At 47.7% G+C, this 22283-nt stretch overlaps 1 protein-coding gene across 1 annotated transcript in view; it reads right to left on the bottom strand.

The window, feature by feature from the left end:
* Positions 1–302: 302 nt before the first annotated feature.
* srgap2 (SLIT-ROBO Rho GTPase activating protein 2) overlaps positions 303–22283 on the bottom strand; it is a 131651-nt gene continuing 109670 nt past the window's right edge. Inside the window, exons 8-24 of the mRNA XM_039015559.1 lie at positions 19667–19888; positions 19223–19324; positions 18515–18712; positions 18199–18283; positions 17081–17108; positions 14624–14654; positions 13838–13898; positions 13010–13087; positions 12719–12853; positions 12493–12598; positions 7656–7880; positions 6841–6917; positions 5657–5855; positions 5274–5402; positions 4861–5086; positions 4470–4580; positions 303–4349 (exon numbers count right to left, since the gene is read on the bottom strand). Coding sequence (XP_038871487.1) covers positions 3843–4349; positions 4470–4580; positions 4861–5086; positions 5274–5402; positions 5657–5855; positions 6841–6917; positions 7656–7880; positions 12493–12598; positions 12719–12853; positions 13010–13087; positions 13838–13898; positions 14624–14654; positions 17081–17108; positions 18199–18283; positions 18515–18712; positions 19223–19324; positions 19667–19888 — 2520 coding nt within the window. The 3' untranslated portion in view covers positions 303–3842. The remainder of the gene's footprint in view (positions 4350–4469; positions 4581–4860; positions 5087–5273; positions 5403–5656; positions 5856–6840; positions 6918–7655; positions 7881–12492; positions 12599–12718; positions 12854–13009; positions 13088–13837; positions 13899–14623; positions 14655–17080; positions 17109–18198; positions 18284–18514; positions 18713–19222; positions 19325–19666; positions 19889–22283) is intronic.

Raw genomic sequence — 22283 nt, 5'->3', positions numbered from 1 at the left:
AGACGAGAAGGAAGCCGTTTTGGAAACAGTCTTATCACTTTCACCTGCCTGGTAGACTTCACCATATACTTCCTCACCATCTCTTCGTTGACACAGACACCGTGTTTCCTCCCTCTCTCCGTAACACAGCCCTGTGGATGCAGCACTTCTGAAGACACAAGTGGTGAATGCAAAAAGTCTCATCCTATGAGTGTGTGTGAGAGAGAGAGATTGAAAAACAATGAAAAGACAGAACCAGATGTATTGCGATCCATCGTCGTCGTCCCCGTCACTGTCATCACAATCTCCCCGCCAACGCAGAGACCTTTTATAGCAAGCGATGTTTATTTAAAAAAAAGTCTACTACAAGAACTAGACATAGAATTATATAAGACCTATTTGATTAAACTACTATTGCTATTACTGTACAATATTGTACCAGAAAAACAGTGTACCTCTGTAATGTACAACATTGTATATACAAAGTACATCTTAACATAGGATTCTCCGGTAATACAGAGACAACTATAAATATATTTGACATTACAGCCATTTTTTTTTTTTAGGTCTTGTGTTTTCAAATGGGCAAGAAATGCATATTTAACAATAGTTAAATCAGAATAAAAATCATCCTCACTCAAATCAGTCCGTGAGCACACTGTAATGTCAAGTGTGCGATGATTGATTGGAGATGAACTGATACTGCGTTGTGGAGACTGAGGCTCCTAACTCCTATACAGCGAAGCCAGGTGAACAAAGACTCCAACCACAAAGCATCACCCATGAGTGTGTGTTCGTATGACATGTGTGTTAATGCCTAATCGCCCCAGTGGCCAAAGATGAGGTAAGGGGAGCAACCCTATGTAAAATACATTGTGAAATACATCTGAAAATACACACAGAGATAAAACATTACATTTAAGAATTCAACCACCTGTTACATAGCATTTGGGATTGCAATAATACAATTATATACCTGGGGTTTGCAGGGTGGGGAGGAAGGGACTAGACAGAGGGAAATGTGTAAGGAAAAGGTGCATGTCTGTGGGAACAGCAGGAGAATGCTAGGAGAAGGAGAAATGTACAGAGAGAGGAGGGTGATAGGGAGAGGGGGAAAGACAGAAATGTCTGCATGGTTAACTAGTTGTTCTGCCCTTCTCCCCTGAGGGTTCTCTGAGCCCTGTCATTGAAGATCCTGATCTCAGACTGGGTGTTAAAGCTGTCAATCACTAGAGCATCCCGCCTCCCACTGACCAATCAAAACATTCTGTCACCTCCCCCTTGATAAATCACAGTTCGGACTACAGAAAATGCAAATGATCTCACAGTGACAGACAGGACAGGACTGTTTTGACATTGACCACGTGATGCGACAGTCAGAGTTGTGTAACAGACAGTTAGGGAGTCACAGCAGAGGTTCTCTTAAAGACGAGCACAACAGAACAGACCTCAGGGCTGTTGCTTTAACTCATGTCATTGGGTTATATAAATCCAATAAATGATTGGATGCTGGTCCGCCATGATACACACCAATGCTATTGGTAGAGGAACAACAGAGTGACACTTTTCCAGAAATGGCTGAAATGACTGGGACTGAGTACTAGTCAGTCACACAAACATTAAGCCTAGTGAGCAGTGATGCTGGTAACAGAGTGGCTCTGGTGACACAGGAAGTGGCTATGCTGTCTGTGGTGTCCCCTTCCTGTTGGTCCCCCTGTCCCCAGAAAGCTGCCATTAGTTGGTTCCCTTCATGATGCACAGTTAATGGGCAAATCCACTTAAAAACTATATTTTGGTATTTGTTTCATTAGTCCACTGTTGATACAGTCCCAAAATGTTTTGAAGGTCAACAGTCAAGTTTTCAAGATATTGGGAGTTTCAAGAAGAAAAGTGTCACCGGCCACATCATCCCGATGACGCAAAATATCCTGGAAAATGTTTTGAAGGTCAACAGTCAAGTTCGGGACTGTATCAACAGTGGACTAATGAAACAAATACCAAATTATTTTGGGGGGAGTGGGTTTTCCCTTTAAGTTCCAAGAGCTGTGAAGAGTCACTGACAGACACAGTTCAGTATTACATATTCTGAGGATTAACTAACAACTGGAAAAAAAGAAGCATAATGTAATTATTCCGAATGTGCTTGACGAGGTTTGTTTGTGCTCGTGTCTAAACAAACTCTTCCACCTCACTGAGATTCCTCATCTGCACTTTTCCAGTTAGCATCATGATTATTAAACATATACACAGATAAAGAACATGTTTGCGGATTTTGTTTGGAGTCATAATTTGCGTGCAGCTGGTCGAAGAGGTGCATTGCTTGTATTGTAGATAGATTCAGTCAGTCAGTCAGCACTGCGACTGCTGTGGCCCCAGCATGCGAGGAGAACCTGAAAAGGCATTTAGCTGCCACAGAACACACACACACGTCATGCATGCATGCGTGTGTGTGTGTGTGTGTTCTACTTCTGTAATAGAGTGTATATTAATGCCGGGAATATAAGGGAGAGAGAAGCAGCAGGCCTGGCATGCTGCTGAGTTGATGAGTCTCTGTCAGACTCTTATTGCTAAAGAAAGGGTGGTTATTGAGCAAGGCCACGTCGTGCCCTTATGCACCAGCAGGAGGTGCTGCTGGAAAGCCAGACAAGCGTTGCACTATGTTGGTTGTACTGAATGTAGAACAGGGCTATTCAATTCTGATCCTGGAGAGGGCCCGTCACTACTGCATTCAATTCTAGGGACTCCTTCCCACCTGGGAAACAGGTGATTGGACTCTCTGGCAAATTAATGACATTAGTTGGTCAATCAATTTCCAATTAGTAAAGAGAATCAGCATTACTTTGGCCACTGAGGGCCGCTAATTGAAAAGCCTTGATGGAGAGTCTAGGAGAGTACAGTAGAAAAGACCCTAGTGTAAAGCAACTCTACTGGTTAGCGTTTTGTGTTATAATGAATCCCCACAACACGCCGCTTGCTGCCCAGACACCTAGGAGGATCAGAGATGTAACCTAGCTCTCTCCTCCTCACATAGAAACAGGCATTCCCCCTGCACTCTCAACTCCAGTGCTTTTCTATCTGAGATATAGCCCGGCTTTTCACCCGGAGTTGCTTTATCCTCTGGTCCTCTCCTCATCTCTGTCCCTCCATCTGTCCACCCATCCATCTATCAGTCCAACTCTCTCGCTCTCTCTTTCTGTCCAGGCTGGCAGATCCAGTCTTGCCCCAGGCTTGAAGCAGCAGAGTGAACATGTCACGGAGTTTCTACAGAGTCAGTTAGTGTTCTCTGTTCCACAGTCGGTCTGTGTGTTCTCAGAGAGTGTGAATCCAGGAGTCACACTGCCACACACACAGACAACCAGGTGAACCACTCCTCCCGTCCACTCCAGTATTCTCAAGGTTAGTCGGGGATAAATGTCCTTAAATGTCCCATCTATTTAAAATCAAACAGTGCTCTCACTCAAGAGTAAGGTATGCCACACACACACACCTCACACAGGCACACCTCACACCAGTATATACAGTACAGGCGCCATATCTCTTTTTGTCAGGCTGGTTGTCCATTTTGATGCCTTGATTGATTTTCTGTATTAGTCCGTGTCAGTCAGAAGGTAGGTGTGATGACTGAAGCTCCCAAGAGGGGGCAGAGTTGAGTCATGGATGCTTTACATATGGTTCGGGGGTTTTCCCCATAAATGGTTAAGCGTTTGCGAGGGTAAGCTGATCCAAGATGAGAGCTATCCCACTTATCACTGGGGTGAGGGGAGATGGGGACAGGGTGTGTGGATTGAAGGGGAGTGTGTGTGTGTGTGTGTGTGTGTGTGTGTGGGTGGGTGGGTGGTGGGTGGGTGTGAGAGTGAGTGCCCTCAGGCGGGGCAGGACTTGTCGTTGGGCTGGGGTGGGGGTGGGGGAGGAGGGGTTGGGGGGACAGTGGTGGTTGGGGAGCCCATAGCCGGACTGCCGCCTCCTCCACCCTTGGGGAAGACCACCGGCTTGGGCCGCGTGGCTGGAGGGCGAGGCTCTCGGAAGGAGGGAGTGGAGGCAGAGAGGGCTGAGGAGGCGAGAGAGGAGGACGCGGAAGAGGGCAGGGGGCTCCTGGGCTTGGAGGGGCGGAAGGAGGAGGGGACGTCGCTAGCGGACGAGGCGCTGCGTTGGAGGGGGTGTGAGTGTGGAGACCCTGCACCCTCGCTGTCCCTCAGCAGACGGGAGTGGAGGGGACTGGAGGGCTCGGACGCGCCGCCACCCCCACACACACCCTTCAGCTGCTCCAGTGTGTCCAGCACCACGTCTGGGGTGTGCGTGTGCTTGCCACTGCTCTGCCTCTCCAGCTCTTTCAGCTCACTCAGAGCAGAGCTCATAGCCGCCTCGATATCCTAAAACAGGAGATATCGGACAGATACAAATCAGAATACACACGCGCACACACACATTTGGCTGAGAGGTGAGGGGTCAAAGGTGAGAGGTGCGGTGTCAGAGGTCAGAGATGGGCGCACCTGTGAGGTGGGCTCCATCTGAGCGATGACCTCAGGATCCAGGGGCCGGTGGTTGCTGAAGCTCTTAGAGCGGCCCGTGGTAGTCGCCTTGCAGAACTGAGGGCTCTCCACCTACACAACAAATAAGAGTCATTGCAATCAGCAATAACAATAATTAACAGAGAACAGTGGAGGCTGCTGAGGGGAGGACAGCTCATAACAATGGCTGGAATGGCATCAAACAACATGGAAACCCCGTGTTTGATGTCTTTGATACCAGTCCATTGACTCCATTCCAGCCATTATTATGAGTCGTCATCCCCTCAGCAGCCTCCACTGACAGATAATAATACCCAACAACTGAAAAATAACGATAGTACGGTACTAATAGAAGCTATGTTTTTGACGCTACCTTGGTCTTGAGAGAGGAGTGACGCGTGATTGAGGAGTTGAGGACACTGTGGGCGCTGACCGGTCGCTTGTCGCCGCCCTCCTTCACCAGAGCCCCTCCCACCGGCAGACTGGCCGTCCTTACGCCCCCTCCTGTCGCCCCAGACAGGGACACATCACCCCCCTGGACCCCCTCAGACCCCCAAAAGGTCCTACGAATACTCCCCAACTCAGGCCTCTTCCTCATCCTGACAGACAGAGAGAGAGAGAGAGAGAGAGAGAGAGAGAGAGAGAGGGAGAGAAAGAAAGAAAAAGCGAAAGAGGGAGAGATCAGAATGGTTAGTGAGAAGGTGAAAACAGACTGAGATCTGATTGAGTCAGTGAAGGTGTAAATGACGAGATGCTGTATTGTGATTGGTGCCTGGTGTGTCTTACTTGTTGAGGTTGGCTAGGTAGATGTCCGCTACATGAGCTCCAGTAGGAGAGGCAGCGGTGCCCCTAGTGGACACTCTCTCCTCCTGCAACTCTGCTTCAGTCTTCGGACTGCCTCTGCCCCCGTCCGGCCTGGAACACACACACACACACACATCAGACTACAGCCAAGCCAACTAGAACTCCTTTCTCTCATCTTCTCTATGTTGGTCTGTACTGGTCTATACTGGTTTGTACTGGTCTAAATGGATCTATACTGATCTCGACAGGTCTGTACTGGTCTAAAGTGGTTTGTACTGGTTTATTGTGAGCTGAACAGGTCTGTACTGGTCTGAAACCTTCTGTACTAGTGTAAACTGGTGTCCACTGGTCTTGTGGTTTCTTACATGTCCTGAACCACTATGTACTGGTGAGGCACCAGTCCGTTCACTCCGTTGTGTCGGCCCTCCCACCAGTCATCACTGGCTCGCTGGAAAAGGAGGAGAGACGCGCCCTTCTTAAATGACAGCTCCTGGTTGGTCCGTCCGGAGAAGTCGAAGCGAGCAATGGCCTCTATTGGGTCCGATTCTGAAACGACCAATGAGCCTGAGAGTTAGAGAGAGGGTAGGAAGGGGGAGGGAGAAATAAAGAGAGAGAGAAATGGGGGGTGGACAGGGGGAGAAACAGGGGGGAAAAACAGGGAAGAGTGAGGGGAGAAACAGGGGAGAGTGAGGGGAGAAACAGGGGAGAGTGAGGGGAGAAACAGGGAAAAGAGGGGAGAAACAGGGGAGAGAGAGGGGAGAGAGAGGGGAGAAAAAGGGGAGAGAGAGGGGAGAAACAGGGGAGAGAGAGGGGAGAAAAAGGGGAGAGAGAGGGGAGAAAAAGGGGAGAGAGGGGAGAAAAAGGGGAGAGAGAGGGGAGAAACAGGGGAGAGAGAGGGGAGAAACAGGGGAGAGAGAGGGGAGAACAAGTGGAGAGAGAGGGGAGAAAAAGGGGGGAGAGAGGGGAGAAACAGAGGAGAGAGAGGGGAGAAAAAGTGGAGAGAGAGGGGAGAAAAAGGGGGGAGAGAGGGGAGAAACAGGGGAGGAGGGGCAGGGGTAGGGAGAGGGAGGCATGTTAGTATCAAGCAGGTTAGTGCCACAGCAGTTGGTTACAGACGAAGAGGTTGGGGAGCACACAGTCATAGAGTGATCACACAGCTGTTATGAAGTAAGAGGTCAGAGTGTGGCTGTATGACGTGGCCAGGGGGCAGGGGGTGTCAGAAGCAGAATGTTGCTGATAGAAGCAGCTTTAGAGTTAGGGGCAGAGTGAGTGAGTGAGTGAGTGAGTGAGTGAGTGAGTGAGGGAGTGAGGGAGGGAGGGAGGGAGTGAGGGAGGGAGGGAGGGAGGGAGGGAGGGAGGGAGGGAGGGAGGGAGTGAGGGAGGGAGGGAGGGAGGGAGGGAGGGAGGGAGGGCAGCATGGCATCTGTGGGCATCATGTTTGCCATCAGTGGGCAAGCTTTGGCTCATTACAGTCCAAAGAAGAATTATGGGAGAAAAACAATCAACAGCGTGTGTGTGTGTGTGTGTGTACATATTGCTGTGTACTCACCATCATCGCTGTTGTGGATGACAGAGATGGTGTCAGGAGCAGGTATGTCCACCAGGGGGGGCTCACAGTGGGGATCACTGAGAGAGAGAGAGATTTGATTTTGAATAGGGGTGGGAAAATGAGCAACTGGTGAAACAGCTGGTCATGCAGCAAAACAGAGCAGATATGTACATGTGCTTTCCCTGAGGGTGTGTGTGTCAGTGTGTAAACCACGTGACCACCTACAGCTGATAAACATACATTTCAGCTAAAAGAGCTCATGTGTTTATGAATGAGAGGATGAGAGATGAAATGGTTTCAATATGACAACATCAGATACTTCCATTCATCTAGTTACAAACAGACACTTCAGGTCTGGCCAGAGACGGAGATCTTCTTCACTGGAGAGATCTTCAACGTTACTGTAGTGTCTCTGGGTTGCGTTGGCAAGCTGGCCGGCATGCCTGCCTACCTGCTACTTCTACTGTTACACTAATGGACTGGTCCAACCTAGGCCTGGATATTCCAGAGGTGTGTGTGTGTCTTTTGGGCCTTAGATCAGCACTCTGTGGGTAAGCGGATCCTCCTGGCTCCTCTGGGCTGGACCAGACCCTTAAATCACTACACCCCCCCCCAAAACCCTAAAACCCTTCACCATCCCCTAGTCCCGTCTCTACCACTTTCTACCTTTCACACACACACAGCTCACCAGTTCTCCTCAGTATTAAACAGGTCCCTTGTGTCTACCTCACTACTCGTATAGGGGCCCCTGCACCTCTCTGCCTCACACACACGCACACACACACACTGTCCCCTACTCCTGCGCCCCCACTCACCAGTACTCGTCAGTGGCCCCTGGGCTGATGTAGACGGGCCCCTGCAGGTTCCGTGGCCCGGGGAAGACCCCGTCGTGGTGGATGATGATGGTCTTGATGAGCTCGTTAACGTGGGCCTGGCAGGACACCTGGTCACAGCTCTCTGGGACTGACATCAGTGTGGGCCCGAAGCAGATGGCCAGGTTATACGGATCCATCATGTTGTCCTCACTGTACCGGGACAGGCTGGGGAGAGAGGACAGCAGGTTAAAGAGATCCATCATGTTGTCCTCACTGTCCCGGGGCAGGCTGGGGAAAGAGGACAGCAGGTTATAGAGATCCATCATGTTGTCCTCACTGTACCGGGACAGGCTGGGGAGAGAGGACAGCAGGTTATACGGATCCATCATGTTGTCCTCACTGTACCGGGACAGGCTGGGGAGAGAGGACAGCAGGTTATAGAGATCCATCATGTTGTCCTCACTGTCCCGGGGCAGGCTGGGGAAAGAGGACAGCAGGTTATAGAGATCCATCATGTTGTCCTCACTGTACCGGGAGAGGCTGGGGAGAGAAGACAGCAGGTTATAGAGATCCATCATGTTGTCCTCACTGTACCGGGACAGGCTGGGGAGAGAGGACAGCAGGTTATAGAGATCCATCATGTTGTCCTCACTGTCCCGGGACAGGCTGGGGAGAGAGGACAGCAGGTTATACGGATCCATCATGTTGTCCTCACTGTACCGGGACAGGCTGGGGAGAGAGGACAGCAGGTTACAGAGATCCATCATGTTGTCCTCACTGTACCGGGACAGGCTGGGGAGAGAGGACAGGAGGTCACTGTACCGGGACAGGCTGGGGAGAGAGGACAGGAGATCACTGTACCGGGACAGGCTGGGGAGAGAGGACAGCAGGTTATAGAGATCCATCATGTTGTCCTCACTGTACCGGGACAGGCTGGGGAGAGAGGACAGCAGGTTATACGGATCCATCATGTTGTCCTCACTGTACCGGGACAGGCTGGGGAGAGAGGACAGCAGGTTATAGAGATCCATCATGTTGTCCTCACTGTACCGGGACAGGCTGGGGAGAGAGGACAGCAGGTTATAGAGATCCATCATGTTGTCCTCACTGTACCGGGACAGGCTGGGGAGAGAGGACAGCAGGTTATACGGATCCATCATGTTGTCCTCACTGTACCGGGACAGGCTGGGGAGAGAGGACAGCAGGTTACAGAGATCCATCATGTTGTCCTCACTGTACCGGGACAGGCTGGGGAGAGAGGACAGGAGGTCACTGTACCGGGACAGGCTGGGGAGAGAGGACAGGAGATCACTGTACCGGGACAGGCTGGGGAGAGAGGACAGCAGGTTATAGAGATCCATCATGTTGTCCTCACTGTACCGGGACAGGCTGGGGAGAGAGGACAGCAGGTTATACGGATCCATCATGTTGTCCTCACTGTACCGGGACAGGCTGGGGAGAGAGGACAGCAGGTTATACGGATCCATCATGTTGTCCTCACTGTACCGGGACAGGCTGGGGAGAGAGGACAGCAGGTTATAGAGATCCATCATGTTGTCCTCACTGTACCGGGACAGGCTGGGGAGAGAGGACAGCAGGTTATACGGATCCATCATGTTGTCCTCACTGTACCGGGACAGGCTGGGGAGAGAGGACAGCAGGTTATAGAGATCCATCATGTTGTCCTCACTGTACCGGGACAGGCTGGGGAGAGAGGACAGGAGGTCACTGTACCGGGACAGGCTGGGGAGAGAGGACAGGAGGTCACTGTACCGGGACAGGCTGGGGAGAGAGGACAGGAGATCACTGTACCGGGACAGGCTGGGGAGAGAGGACAGGAGGTCACTGTACTGGGACAGGCTGGGGAGAGAGGACAGGAGGTCACTGTACTGGGACAGGCTGGGGAGAGAGGACAGGAGGTCACTGTACTGGGACATGCTGGGGAGAGAGGACAGGAGGTCACTGTACCGGGACATGCTGGGGAGAGAGGACAGGAGGTCACTGTACCGGGACAGGCTGGGGAGAGAGGACAGGAGGTCACTGTACCGGGACAGGCTGGGGAGAGAAGAGAGGGTTAAGCACGAACACACACACGAACACCCAGACATGAACACACACACACACGTACCGCCTTTATCGCATTCCTGTTGAAATCATTACCCATCATCTGTGTCCGTGTCTCTGTGTGTATACGACTGCAATGTTTAAACCAGAAAGAGTGTGTGTGTGTGTGTGTGTGTGGGTGGGTGCAGGACTGTAATGTTTTAACCAGGATTAGTGGAAAGCAGGGTTCCATTCCCTCAGGCTACAGAATGGGCTATAAAGCTCTCAGGCTACAGAATGTGCTATAAAGCTCTCAGGCTACAGAATGTGCTATAAAGCTCTCAGGCTACAGAATGTGTTATAAAGCTCTCAGGCTACAGAATGTGCTATAAAGCTCTCAGGCTACAGAATGTGCTATAAAGCTCTCAGGCTACAGAATGTGCTATAAAGCTCTCAGGCTACAGAATGTGTTATAAAGCTCTCAGGCTACAGAATGTGCTATAAAGCTCTCAGGCTACAGAATGTGTTATAAAGCTCTCAGGCTACAGAATGTGCTATAAATCTCTCAGGCTACAGAATGGGCTATAAATCTCTCAGGCTACAGAATGTGCTATAAATCTCTCAGGCTACAGAATGGGCTATAAATCTCTCAGGCTACAGAATGTGCTATAAAGCTCTCAGGCTACAGAATGGGCTATAAATCTCTCAGGCTACAGAATGGGCTATAAATCTCTCAGGCTACAGAATGTGCTATAAATCTCTCAGGCTACAGAATGGGCTATAAATCTCTCAGGCTACAGAATGTGCTATAAAGCTCTCAGGCTACAGAATGTGCTATAAAGCTCTCAGGCTACAGAATGTGCTATAAAGCTCTCAGGCTACAGAATGTGTTATAAAGCTCTCAGGCTACAGAATGTGCTATAAAGCTCTCAGGCTACAGAATGTGTTATAAAGCTCTCAGGCTACAGAATGTGATATAAATCTCTCAGGCTACAGAATGGGCTATAAATCTCTCAGGCTACAGAATGTGCTATAAATCTCTCAGGCTACAGAATGGGCTATAAATCTCTCAGGCTACAGAATGTGCTATAAAGCTCTCAGGCTACAGAATGGGCTATAAATCTCTCAGGCTACAGAATGGGCTATAAATCTCTCAGGCTACAGAATGTGCTATAAATCTCTCAGGCTACAGAATGTGCTATAAATCTCTCAGGCTACAGAATGGGCTATAAATCTCTCAGGCTACAGAATGTGCTATAAATCTCTCAGGCTACAGAATGTGCTATAAAGCTCTCAGGCTACAGAATGTGCTATAAAGCTCTCAGGCTACAGAATGGGCTATAAAGCTCTCAGGCTACAGAATGTGTTATAAAGCTCTCAGGCTACAGAATGTGCTATAAAGCTCTCAGGCTACAGAATGTGCTATAAAGCTCTCAGGCTACAGAATGTGCTATAAAGCTCTCAGGCTACAGAATGTTATAAATCTCTCAGGCTACAGAATGTGTTATAAATCTCTCAGGCTACAGAATGTGCTATAAATCTCTCAGGCTACAGAATGTGCTATAAATCTCTTAGGCTACAGAATGTGCTATAAAGCTCTCAGGCTACAGAATGTGCTATAAATCTCTCAGGCTACAGAATGTGCTATAAAGCTACAGAATGTGCTATAAAGCTACAGAATGTGCTATAAAGCTACAGAATGTGCTATAAAGCTACAGAATGTGCTATAAAGCTACAGAATGTGCTATAAGGCTACAGAATGTGCTATAAAGCTCTCAGGCGACAGAATGTGCTATAAAGCTCTCAGGCAGTTCATTACCTCTTTAAACTGCCTGGTCTCTTGCTTGCTTTTCTATTCCAGACCCCATAACAACCATGCATTGGATTGGTGCTTTAAAGGGAGTTTCCAACCCAAAAGGTCTGCAAGTCCATTCAATCTTGTGTGGATGAGTGCACTCTCGGGGACAAGGCTAGACAGTCTGACCACACTCTCAGCCCCCCCCCCCCCCCCCCCCCCCACATGGTATGGTGACAGAGAGCAGATGATAAGCCATGGGGGAGGGGGGAGGGGGTAGAGAGGGCCAGGAGTGTTGGGGGTCATGTTGAATCACTTGGACAAAATGGACCAGCTCCAACAGGTTTTATCATAAGAGGCCTGTCTGGGTGCTCAAGTTACACTCCTCTCCCTCTCTTTTTCTCCTCCTCCCTCACTCCTCCTCTCTCTCTCTCTCTCTACCTCGAGGGTTTAGTCATCAAAGCTGAGAGGCTCCTTGTAGGTGTGTGTGTGTGTGTGTGTGTGTGTGTGTGTGTGTGTGTGTGTGTGTGTGTGTGTGTGTGTGTGTGTGTGTGTGTGTGTGTGTGTGTGTGTGTGTGTAGTAGCAGTAGTACAGGGTGACACTGGCACGTCTGGTGTTCTGCATGACCCAGGGGAGAGGCGGACAGACACAGAGCAGCCATTTATACCAGCATGGGAAACACACACACACACACACACACACACACACACACACACACACACACACACACACACACACATACACACACCTCATTCTGGCAATGATAGTGAAACTGGAACAGATTCCGCTGGCTGGAGAAACCATATGGCTAGACGCAGACCGCAGAGAGGGGAGGGAGGGATGAAAGGGAAGGATAGAGGGACGGGAGACTGAATAGAACATTCCAGATTAGCCCGAGCACAGCTTTGGTAGTGCAGTGGGATCACCAGTAGTGTTACTCATGGACCTGTGGTAACGTTCCATTTGTGTTGTAATAGCGTTAGTGCAGCGTTACTCACTAGTTGAGGAAGGCAAACAGGTATCTCATGATGATGAGAGTGTTGCTGGGCAGAGACAGCAGAACCTTCCTGATGTGGACAGCCCTCTCCTGCAGGTTCTCCATAGCTGAAACAGAACACACACAAAGGGTGAACACATACACACACGCACACACTCACCAGTGGACAGTGGTCTTTTTGTAGGGTAAGATAATGGTAAAAAGGCGTGGCGCTGGGGGAGACTCACAGACGCAGGATATGAGGTCATGGAAGACTTCCTTGGGGAAGAGGGCGTGGTCCAGGCCTCTGAAGTAGAGCTTCAGAACGCCAGCGATGGAGTCCATGTCGTGATCGTTCTGATCCCCTGCCAGCGGATCCTCACCTACAGACAGAGGAGGAAGGGAGGATGGAGGAGAGAGAACAAGAAAGAGGGGAAAGGAAAGACATTGGGGGGGTAAAGAAGGAGTATTGTGAGATAAGCAGGTCCTTCTGTTTATGCTATCGCTGGAGCTGGGATTTCTGGGTAGTGTAGTCTTGCCTCTCTCAAAGGAGTTCTTGATGTCGTTGACCTCCACCTGAGAGCCAGACACTCTGAAGATGCCCTCATGGTGCAGACCTGCAGGGAGAGAGCGAGGGGGAGAGAGAGAGCGAGAGAGAGAGAGAGCGAGAGCGAGAGAGGGAGAGAGACTTTAAATTCTACAACCACCTAAAAGGAAGCGATTCCCAAACCTTCCATAACAAAGACATCACCTACAGAGAGACGAACCTGAAGAAGAGTCCCCTGTGCCATCACAGCAGCAAGAAATGGGCAACCAGTGAAGAACAAACACCATTGTAAATACAACCCATATTTATGTTAATGTATTTTCCCTTTTGTACTTTAACTATTTGCACATCGTTACAACACTGTATATATACATAATATGACATTTGAAATGTCTCTATTCCGTTGGAAACTTTTGTGAGTGTAATGTTTACTGCAATTTTTTTATATTTTTTATTTCACTTTTGTTTATAATCTATTTCTCCTGCTTTGGCAATGTAAACACAAGTTTCCCATGCCAATAAAGCCCTTTGAATTGAACTGAAAGTGAGTGAGTGAGCGAGCGAGCGAGAGATGTTACTGATCGTCTAGACAGCAGACCGCCGAGACAGGCTGTTCATTATTCTGTTGTATTTTAATTATTTATATTGCAATGTCTTGATACTGAAGGTTATTCTATAATTATTATTATTAAAGCCAACCACAAAACACCTATCCACACAGGCAGAGCCAGTCATTGGCACAGCCAACAGAGACACAGCCAGTCGTTGACCTATTCAACAGAGACCCAGCCAATGAGAGCACGTAGCAGGGCGTCCTCACCATGGCGACTGATGAAGCGGATACAGCTCTCCACCATCAGAGGGATGACCTGGCCAGCATCCTGAGGGAGAGGAGGAGGAGAGGAGAGGGGGATTAGAGGAGGAGAGAATACAACGCGGAGGTAACCAGGAGAGGGAGGACAATTCCCTGACCATTTCCCTCTGTACACACGGATACAAGAATCACATACGCAATCAGGCACCCGGTACATACAAAAGGAGTCACGCATGCTTGAACGTACGCACACACACACACACACACACACAACGAGGAGGAAGAGGTTTCATAGTGGAGAGGGAAGCGCGAGAATACAGAATGGTGGGGGGGGTGACAGTGGAGGATCATAGCAAAAGGCTCCCACTAGGGGCGCTAGCTAGACTCACTGGATGTTATAATAGAACTGGAATCTATATCTTCTGATATGGTCCTTGGGAAGTCCTTACCCCATTAAAGTGGCAATGTACAATGGCTAAGGTAAGGTTTAAGGTTAAAGTTAAGGTTAGGGTCAGGTAAGGGATATCGTTAAGGTTAGGGTATGGAGTTAGGGGTTAGGGTAGGGATGTCCCAAGGATCCAGGATAGCACTGACCCTTCTAATACAGTACAGTTTATCTGCAGAACTGTTTCAGATGGTGTGGTCTGTAGACCTAGCAAGAGAATGGCATGGGGATGGTGCATAATATGCAGAGCAGTGGACAGTGAGTCCAGGACAAAGGTAAACACCCCATACGCAGAGAGAGCAACGTACACACAGGAAACCACACTCTGAATGGAGAGAGAAAATCACCTGCTTCCGTAGTGCAGAGTTCCTCCTGTCACTGGAGAGAAAGATAGGGAAAGAGAGAGAGAGATAAAAAGTGAGAAGGTGAGAGAACACTGTTCTGTCATTACGCCTCCAGAGATACTATTTATACACAACTCTGGAAATGATCTATTTACTTGGACAGCGTACATTTGGCTCTATACTGAGAAAGTTAAAGAGGAACAAAGATCATACCCCCCCCCCCCCAAAATGCTAACCTCTCACCATTACCAATTAAAGGGGAGGTTAGCATTTCTTTGCGGGGGTATGATCTTTGTCCTCTGTAACTTTCTCACTCATCTTTATTCAGGATTCATTCATGATAATCCGTAATCATGGTAGCATCCACATTAACGTAGAAGTTTTCAGAAACATTCTAATCGTATTTACAATAAAAGTGTCTCCAAAATGACAAAAAAACATAATTTACCATTCATTTCTATTGGGAAAGAATTCACACCCCTTTCCTTTTTTTCACATTTTGTGGAAGGTGGAATTAAAATGGGTTTAATTTTTTTGTCAACTATCTACACAAAATACTCTCTAATATCCAAGTGGAAGAAAAATGTGAACATTTTGTAAAAAACAAAAAACAAACAATAAAACAATAATATATCTTCATTAGATAAGTATTCAAACAACTCAACAAGTCAATACATGTTAGAATCACCTTTGGAAGTGATTACAGCTGTGAGTCTTTCTAGGTAAGTCTTTAAGAGCTTTCCACACCTGGATAGTGGAACATTTGCCATATATTTTCAAGCATATTTAAATAAAAACTGTAAACTCGGCCATTCACCGACTTCTTGATAAGCAACTCCAGTGTAGATTTGGCCTTGTGTTTTAGGTTATTGTCCTGCTGAAAGTTAAATTCCTCTTCCAGTGTCTGGTGGAAAGCAGACTGAACCAGGTTTTTCTCTAGTATTTTGCCTGTGCTTAGCTCCATTCCCCAGTCCTTAACGATTACAAGCATACCCATAACATGATGCAGCCACCATTATGCTTGAAAATATGGAGAGTGGTACTCAGTAATGTGTTGCAATCGATTTGCCCCAAACATAACACATCAGGACAAAAAGTGAATTGCTTTGCCACATATTTTTCCATATTACTTGCGTGTCTTGTTGCAAACAAGATGCATGTTTTGGAATATTAAGATTTTGTACAGGCTTCCTTCTTTTCACTCTGTCAATTAGGTTAGTATTGTGGAGTAACTACAGTGTTGTTGATCCATCCTCAGTTTTCTTCTATCACAGCTATTAAAGTCCCCATGGGCCTCATGGTGAAATCCCTGAGCAGTTTCCTTCCTCTCCGGCAACTGAGTTAGGAAGGACACCTGTATCTTTGTAGTGACTGGGTGTATTGATACACCATCCAAAGTGTAATTAACAACTTCACCATGCTCAAAGGGATATTCAATGTCTGCTTTTTTATTTGTACCCATCGACCAATAGGTGTCCTTCTTTGCAAGGCCTCCCTGGTCTTTGTGGTTGAATCTGTGTTTGAAATTCACTGCTCAACTGAGGGACCTTACATATAACTGTATGTGTCGGGTATAGAGATGTGATAGTCACTCAAAACTCATGTTAAATACTATTAGTGCATGTTATGTTCATGTTATGTGTATTGTTAAGCACATTTTTACTCCTGAACTCCTCAGATTTTCATTTTTAATTCATTTGTAAAAAAAGATACACAACAAAAATACTTTGACATTATGGGGTATTGTGAGGCCAGTGACAAAAAAATATATACATTTAATCCATTTTAAATTCAGGCTGTAACACAACAAAATGTGGAAAAAGTCAAGGGGTGTGAATAATTTCTGAAGGCTCTGTAATCTGAAACACAAACAAAACAAAACAAACAAGCATCCAACAAGTTTGTAGAGTCACAATCTTGATGTAGTGACTGTGTGCTCGGAATATGGGACCAAATACTAAACTCTTGACTACTTTAATACACTATAAGTACATTTGTCCAAATACTCTTGACACCTTCAAATGGGGGGACTAGACACATGAAGTGCCTTCATTTCAAAATGGTAAAACAGAAAAATACCCTCAACTAAAAGGTCACATTCTGCACTGTTGCCTCATTATGAAATATTTGAATCCAAATCCAAAATGCTGCAGTATAGAGCCAAATTAAACGTTTTAGCTTCACTGTCCAAATAAATACGTAGGGGAGTGTATGTGAACACACACACACACACACACACACACACACACACACACACACACACACACACACACACACACACACACACACACACACACACACACACACACACACACACACACACACACACACACACGATGTGCGCTAACAGAATAATGAGTATGTGTCCATAAATACACCCTTGTAGACAGTCAAACAGACCGTAGAGTCTACTATAGAACCTCCTGATGGGAAGTGTGTGTGCTTCCTTCCTTCACCTACCTGGCAAGACAACAGTCAGTCTTCTGACCTAAAGCAGGGAAGACACAGGAAGAGGGGGAGGGGAGAAAGCGAGAGAAAAAACAGTTAGTTATAGCAGAAGCAAGAGACAGAGGCAGAGGGAAATGGCCGCAGCAAACTGTGACAGACTTCCCCTGGAATACACACACACACAAACACACGCTGACAAACAAACACACAAACACACGCTGACAAACAAACACACAAACACACGCTGACAAACAAACACACAAACACACGCTGACAAACAAACACACAAACACATGCTAACACACACACACACACACACACATGCACACATGCTAACACACACACAAACACACGCTAACACACACACACACACACACGCTAACACACGCTAACACACACACACAAACACACGCTAACACACACACACACACACACACACACTAACACACACACACAAACACACACACGCACGTTAACATACACATGCTAACACACACGCTAACACACACACACGCACGTTAACACACACACGCTAACACACACACACGCACACACAAACACATGCTAACACACAAACACACGCTAACACACACACACGCTCACACGCACTAACACACACACGCGCGTTAACACACACACACTAACACACACATGGTTTTTACTGTAGGAGCCATAACTCCAGCTATCCCAGAGGATTCCCCCCTCCAATCTACAGCTGTGCTCTTCCTCCCTCCCTCCAGCCGACACATATCCTATCCCCCCTGTCCCATCCTGCTCCCCAGTGTGGCCCTTCGTGTGGCCCAACACGCGCCTGCTCTCTGTGGCCTCCCCCACCCCCCCGTCCTCCAATCCCTGCTCTGCTCTGCTCTGCTCTCTCACACACACACACACACACACACACACACACACACACACACACACACACACACACACACACACACACACACACACACACACACACACACACACACACACACACACACACACACACACACACACACACACACACACACACAAACATCTCTCTCACACGCTATTGGAAACGTGTTCAAACTATTTGTCCTAGCAGCGACATGCTCAGTTAAAAACATCCAGTTGATGCCATCTGTGACTGTGTGTGTGTGTCTCACTCTCTCCCAGAGTCTTCTGTATCAGCTCATGTTTGGCCTCCAGTTTGGTGATCAGGTTCCGCCCCTCCAGAAACTCCTTCAGTTTCTACAGTACAGAGAGAGAAGGGGGGGAGGGTGAAGTTAGTAACTGTGCACAGTGTTTGAGTATGTGTCATCAACACATCACTGACCCCTCCTTAGGCAGCGCATGTGAATGTGCCCATCACCACGGCAACACCTCACTGACTCTTCCCTGAGCTGAACGTGTGTACGTGTATCACCATAACACCCCGCTGTCCTCAACCCCGCACGTCTCTGCTCTGTTATTGGTTCTCACCGTGAAGTAGAACTGCTCCGTCTCCTGCTGATTGGCCCGTCTCTTGGCCAGGCTGGGCTTGCTGAGGAATGATTCGCTCATGGTGGACTTGACCGACTCCATGGAGTTGCTGTGGTGGAAACACTCGCTGACGTCATAGTCCTCCACGGTGACCATGTCCTGGATGGTCGACAGAGTGGCCTCCATAGTCTTCTTCACCTAGAGAGAGGGAGAGAAAGGAGGGAGGGGGGTGGGAGAGAGAGGGAGAGAGAGAGAGATGGTTTCATAAACTCGGTTTACAGATGTTTACATTTTACATTTGTGTCATTTGGCAGACGCTCGTGCCCAGAGCGACTTACAGTTAAGTGTTTCCATTTTAAGATCACTAGGTGAGACAAGCACATATCTCAGTCATAGCAAGGACATTACTCCTCGATAAAAGTAGCTATCAGCAGAGTCAGAGCTGGCTAGAAGACTGTGAATGTAGACAAGAAAAGGGTGTTTTTTCCTTTTCCTTTTCTTGTTTCTCTTCAAAATGTGGGTGAAAACGGTGTGAGTGGGAAGCCACAGACGAATCCAAACTGTCCCGAAGAACAGAGGAGGCTACGGACAGATGCAGTGAGAGAGGAGGTCGGAGGAGGAGGGGAAATGATGGAGTGATGAAGGGGGAGATGGGGGAGATGAAGAGGGTAAAATGGAGTGATGAGGCGGAGGAGTGCAGGTCTCAACCTCCTCGTTCTCGATCGTGAGGGTGGAGAGACGGGACTGCAGCTGCTGACACCTCTGGAGTAATTCCCCTTCTAATGGCTGCTGGGCACATACTACTCCCATCTAGAAAGAGAGAGAGAGGGAGAGCAAGAGGGAGAGAGAGAGCGAGAATGAGAAAGACAGACAATATGTTTACAGCTGAGATCCACATACTGGTCGCCCCAGGCGCATTCATAGTAACAAAAAAAAGAATCACAGTACATATTCTAGTGTTCTACCGCGGGTGCAATCATGTCACAGGGGAAAACTGTCTTTGTCGACTGAAGTCAAATCTTTGTTGCTGTTCTATCACAAACCGACGTGGCGGTTTCATCGCTACGGATTCCGGATTTAAACTCACACACTTACTAACCCCTCCACCCCCCACCCAACACAACCAGCCCATCCCCCCCACCACACACGTACCGTGTCTCCCATGTGTGACTGGAAGTCGAAGCGCATGGGGGGACAGAAGACATTGTTGTAGGTCTCCATCAGTCTCTGCTTGTCCCCGTTGGGCTCCAGGCTCTCTACTGCCCTCTCCAGGCCCTCCAGACCGCTGTGTTTAGACGCCTCCACGTTCATCTCCGCTGACAGGTAGGTCCGCAACGCACGGTGGAGACTGGCATGGTAGCCCAGGTCACAGCACTGACAGAGAGAATGTGGTGGGGGAGACAGAGAGAGAGAGAGCTGTTCAATTCAGCAAATAGCTGAGAAAGGCATGGGTAAAATCAAAGCAATACATCTTTGGTAATGAGATATTCCCGTTGATGTCCATTCAAAAATGCTACATGCTACACCATCATTCATGATAGTGAGGGTATGCTACATGCTACATCGTCATTCATGATAGTGAGGGTATGCTACATGTTACACCGTCATTCATGATAGTGAGGGTATGCTACATGCTACATCGTCATTCATGATAGTGAGGGTATGCTACATGCTACATCGTCATTCATGATAGTGAGGGTATGCTACATGCTACACCGTCATTCATGATAGTGAGGGTATGCTACATGCTACATCGTCATTCATGATAGTGAGGGTATGCTACATGCTACATCGTCATTCATGATAGTGAGGGTATGCTACATGCTACATCGTCATTCATGATAGTGAGGGTATGCTACATGCTACACCGTCATTCATGACAGTGAGGGTATGCTACATGCTACATCGTCATTCATGATAGTGAGGGTATGCAACATGCTACATCGTCATTCATGATAGTGAGGGTATGCTACATGTTACACCGTCATTCATGATAGTGAGGGTATGCTACATGCTACATCGTCATTCATGATAGTGAGGGTATGCTACATGCTACACCGTCATTCATGATAGTGAGGGTATGCTACATGCTACATCGTCATTCATGATAGTGAGGGTATGCTACATGCTACATCGTCATTCATGATAGTGAGGATATGTTACATGCTACATCGTCATTCATGATAGTGAGGGTATGCTACATGCTACATGAGTCAGAATGATAGTGAGGGTATGCTACATGCTACACCGTCATTCATGATAGTGAGGGTATGCTACATGCTACATGAGTCAGAATGAGAGTGAGGTTATGCTATATGCTACATGAGTCAGAATGAGTGAAGGAGCAGTGGAACTACAGTGCCTTGGGAAAGTATTAAGACCCATTGATTTTTCCACAATTTGTTACGTTACAGCCTTATTCTGACTTGCCTAGTTAAATAATGGTAAAATAAAATAAATAAAACTAAAATGGATTAAAAAAAAAAAATCTCATAAAAGCAAAAACAGTTTTTTTTTTAAATGTTTGCAAATGTATAAAATAAAAAAAACTGAAATATCACATTTACATAAGTATTCAGACACTTTACTCAGTAATTTGTTGAAGCACCTTTGGCAGCGATTACAGCCTCAAGTCTTCTTGGGTATGACGCTACAAGCTTGGCACACCTGTATTTGGGGAGTTTCTTACATTCTTCTCTGCAGATCCTCTCAAGCTCTGTCAAGTTGGACGGGGTGCATCAGCGTACAGCTATTTTCAGGTCTCCAGAGATGTTCAATCGGGTTCAAGTCCAGGATCTGGCTGGGCCACTCAATCACATTCAGAGACTTGTCCTGAAGCCACTCCTGCGTTGCCTTGGCTGTGTGCTTAGGGTCGTTGTCCCATTGGAAGGAGAACCTTCGCCTCAGTCTGAGGTCCTCAGCGCTCTGGAGCAGGTTTTCATCAAGGATCTCTCTGTACCTTGCTCCGTTCATCTTTCCCTCGATCCTGACTAGTCTCCCAGTCCCTGCCGCTGAAAAAACATCCCCACAGCATGATGCTGCCACCACCATGCTTCTCCGTAGGGATGTTGCCAGGTTTCCTCCAGACGTGATGCTTGGCATTCAGGTCAAAGAGTTCAATCTTGGTTTCATCAGACCAGAGAATCTTGTTTCTCATGGTCTGAGAGTCTTTAGGTGCCTTTTGGCAAACTGCGGGCTGTTATGTGCCTTTTACTGAGGAGTGGCTTCCGTCTGGCCACTCTACCATAAAGGCCTTATTGGTAGAGTGCTGGAGAGATGGCTGTCCTTCTGGAGGGTTCTCCCATCTCCACAGAGGAACTCTGGAGCTCTGTCAGAGTGACCATCGAGTTCTTGGTCACCTCCCTGACCAAAGCTCCTCTCCCCCAATTGCTCAGTTTGGCCAGGGCAGCCAGCTCTAGGAAGAGTCTTGGTGGTTCCAAACTTCTTCCATTTAAGAATGATGGAGGTCACTGTGTTCTTGGGGACCTTCAATGCTGCAGAAATGTTTTGGTATCCTTCCCCAGATCTGTGCCTCGACACAATCCTGTCTCGGAGGTCTAAGGACAATTCCTTCGACCTCATTATGTGGTTTTTGCTCTGACATACATGTCAAATGGGGTACCTTATATAGACAGGTGTGTGCCTTTCCAAATCATGTCCAATCAATTGTATTTCTGTTTTTTTAGCTTCGTCATTATGGGGTATTGTGTGTAGATTGATGAGGGAATTTTTAAAAATCAATTTTAGAATAAGGCCTTATTCGTAACAA

This window comes from Salvelinus namaycush, chromosome 20, assembly GCF_016432855.1.
Source record: "Salvelinus namaycush isolate Seneca chromosome 20, SaNama_1.0, whole genome shotgun sequence".
In the NCBI taxonomy this organism is placed as follows: Eukaryota; Metazoa; Chordata; class Actinopteri; order Salmoniformes; family Salmonidae; genus Salvelinus; species Salvelinus namaycush.
Note: the sequence above shows the minus strand (reverse complement) of the source record. Positions and strands in the feature narration are given on the sequence as shown.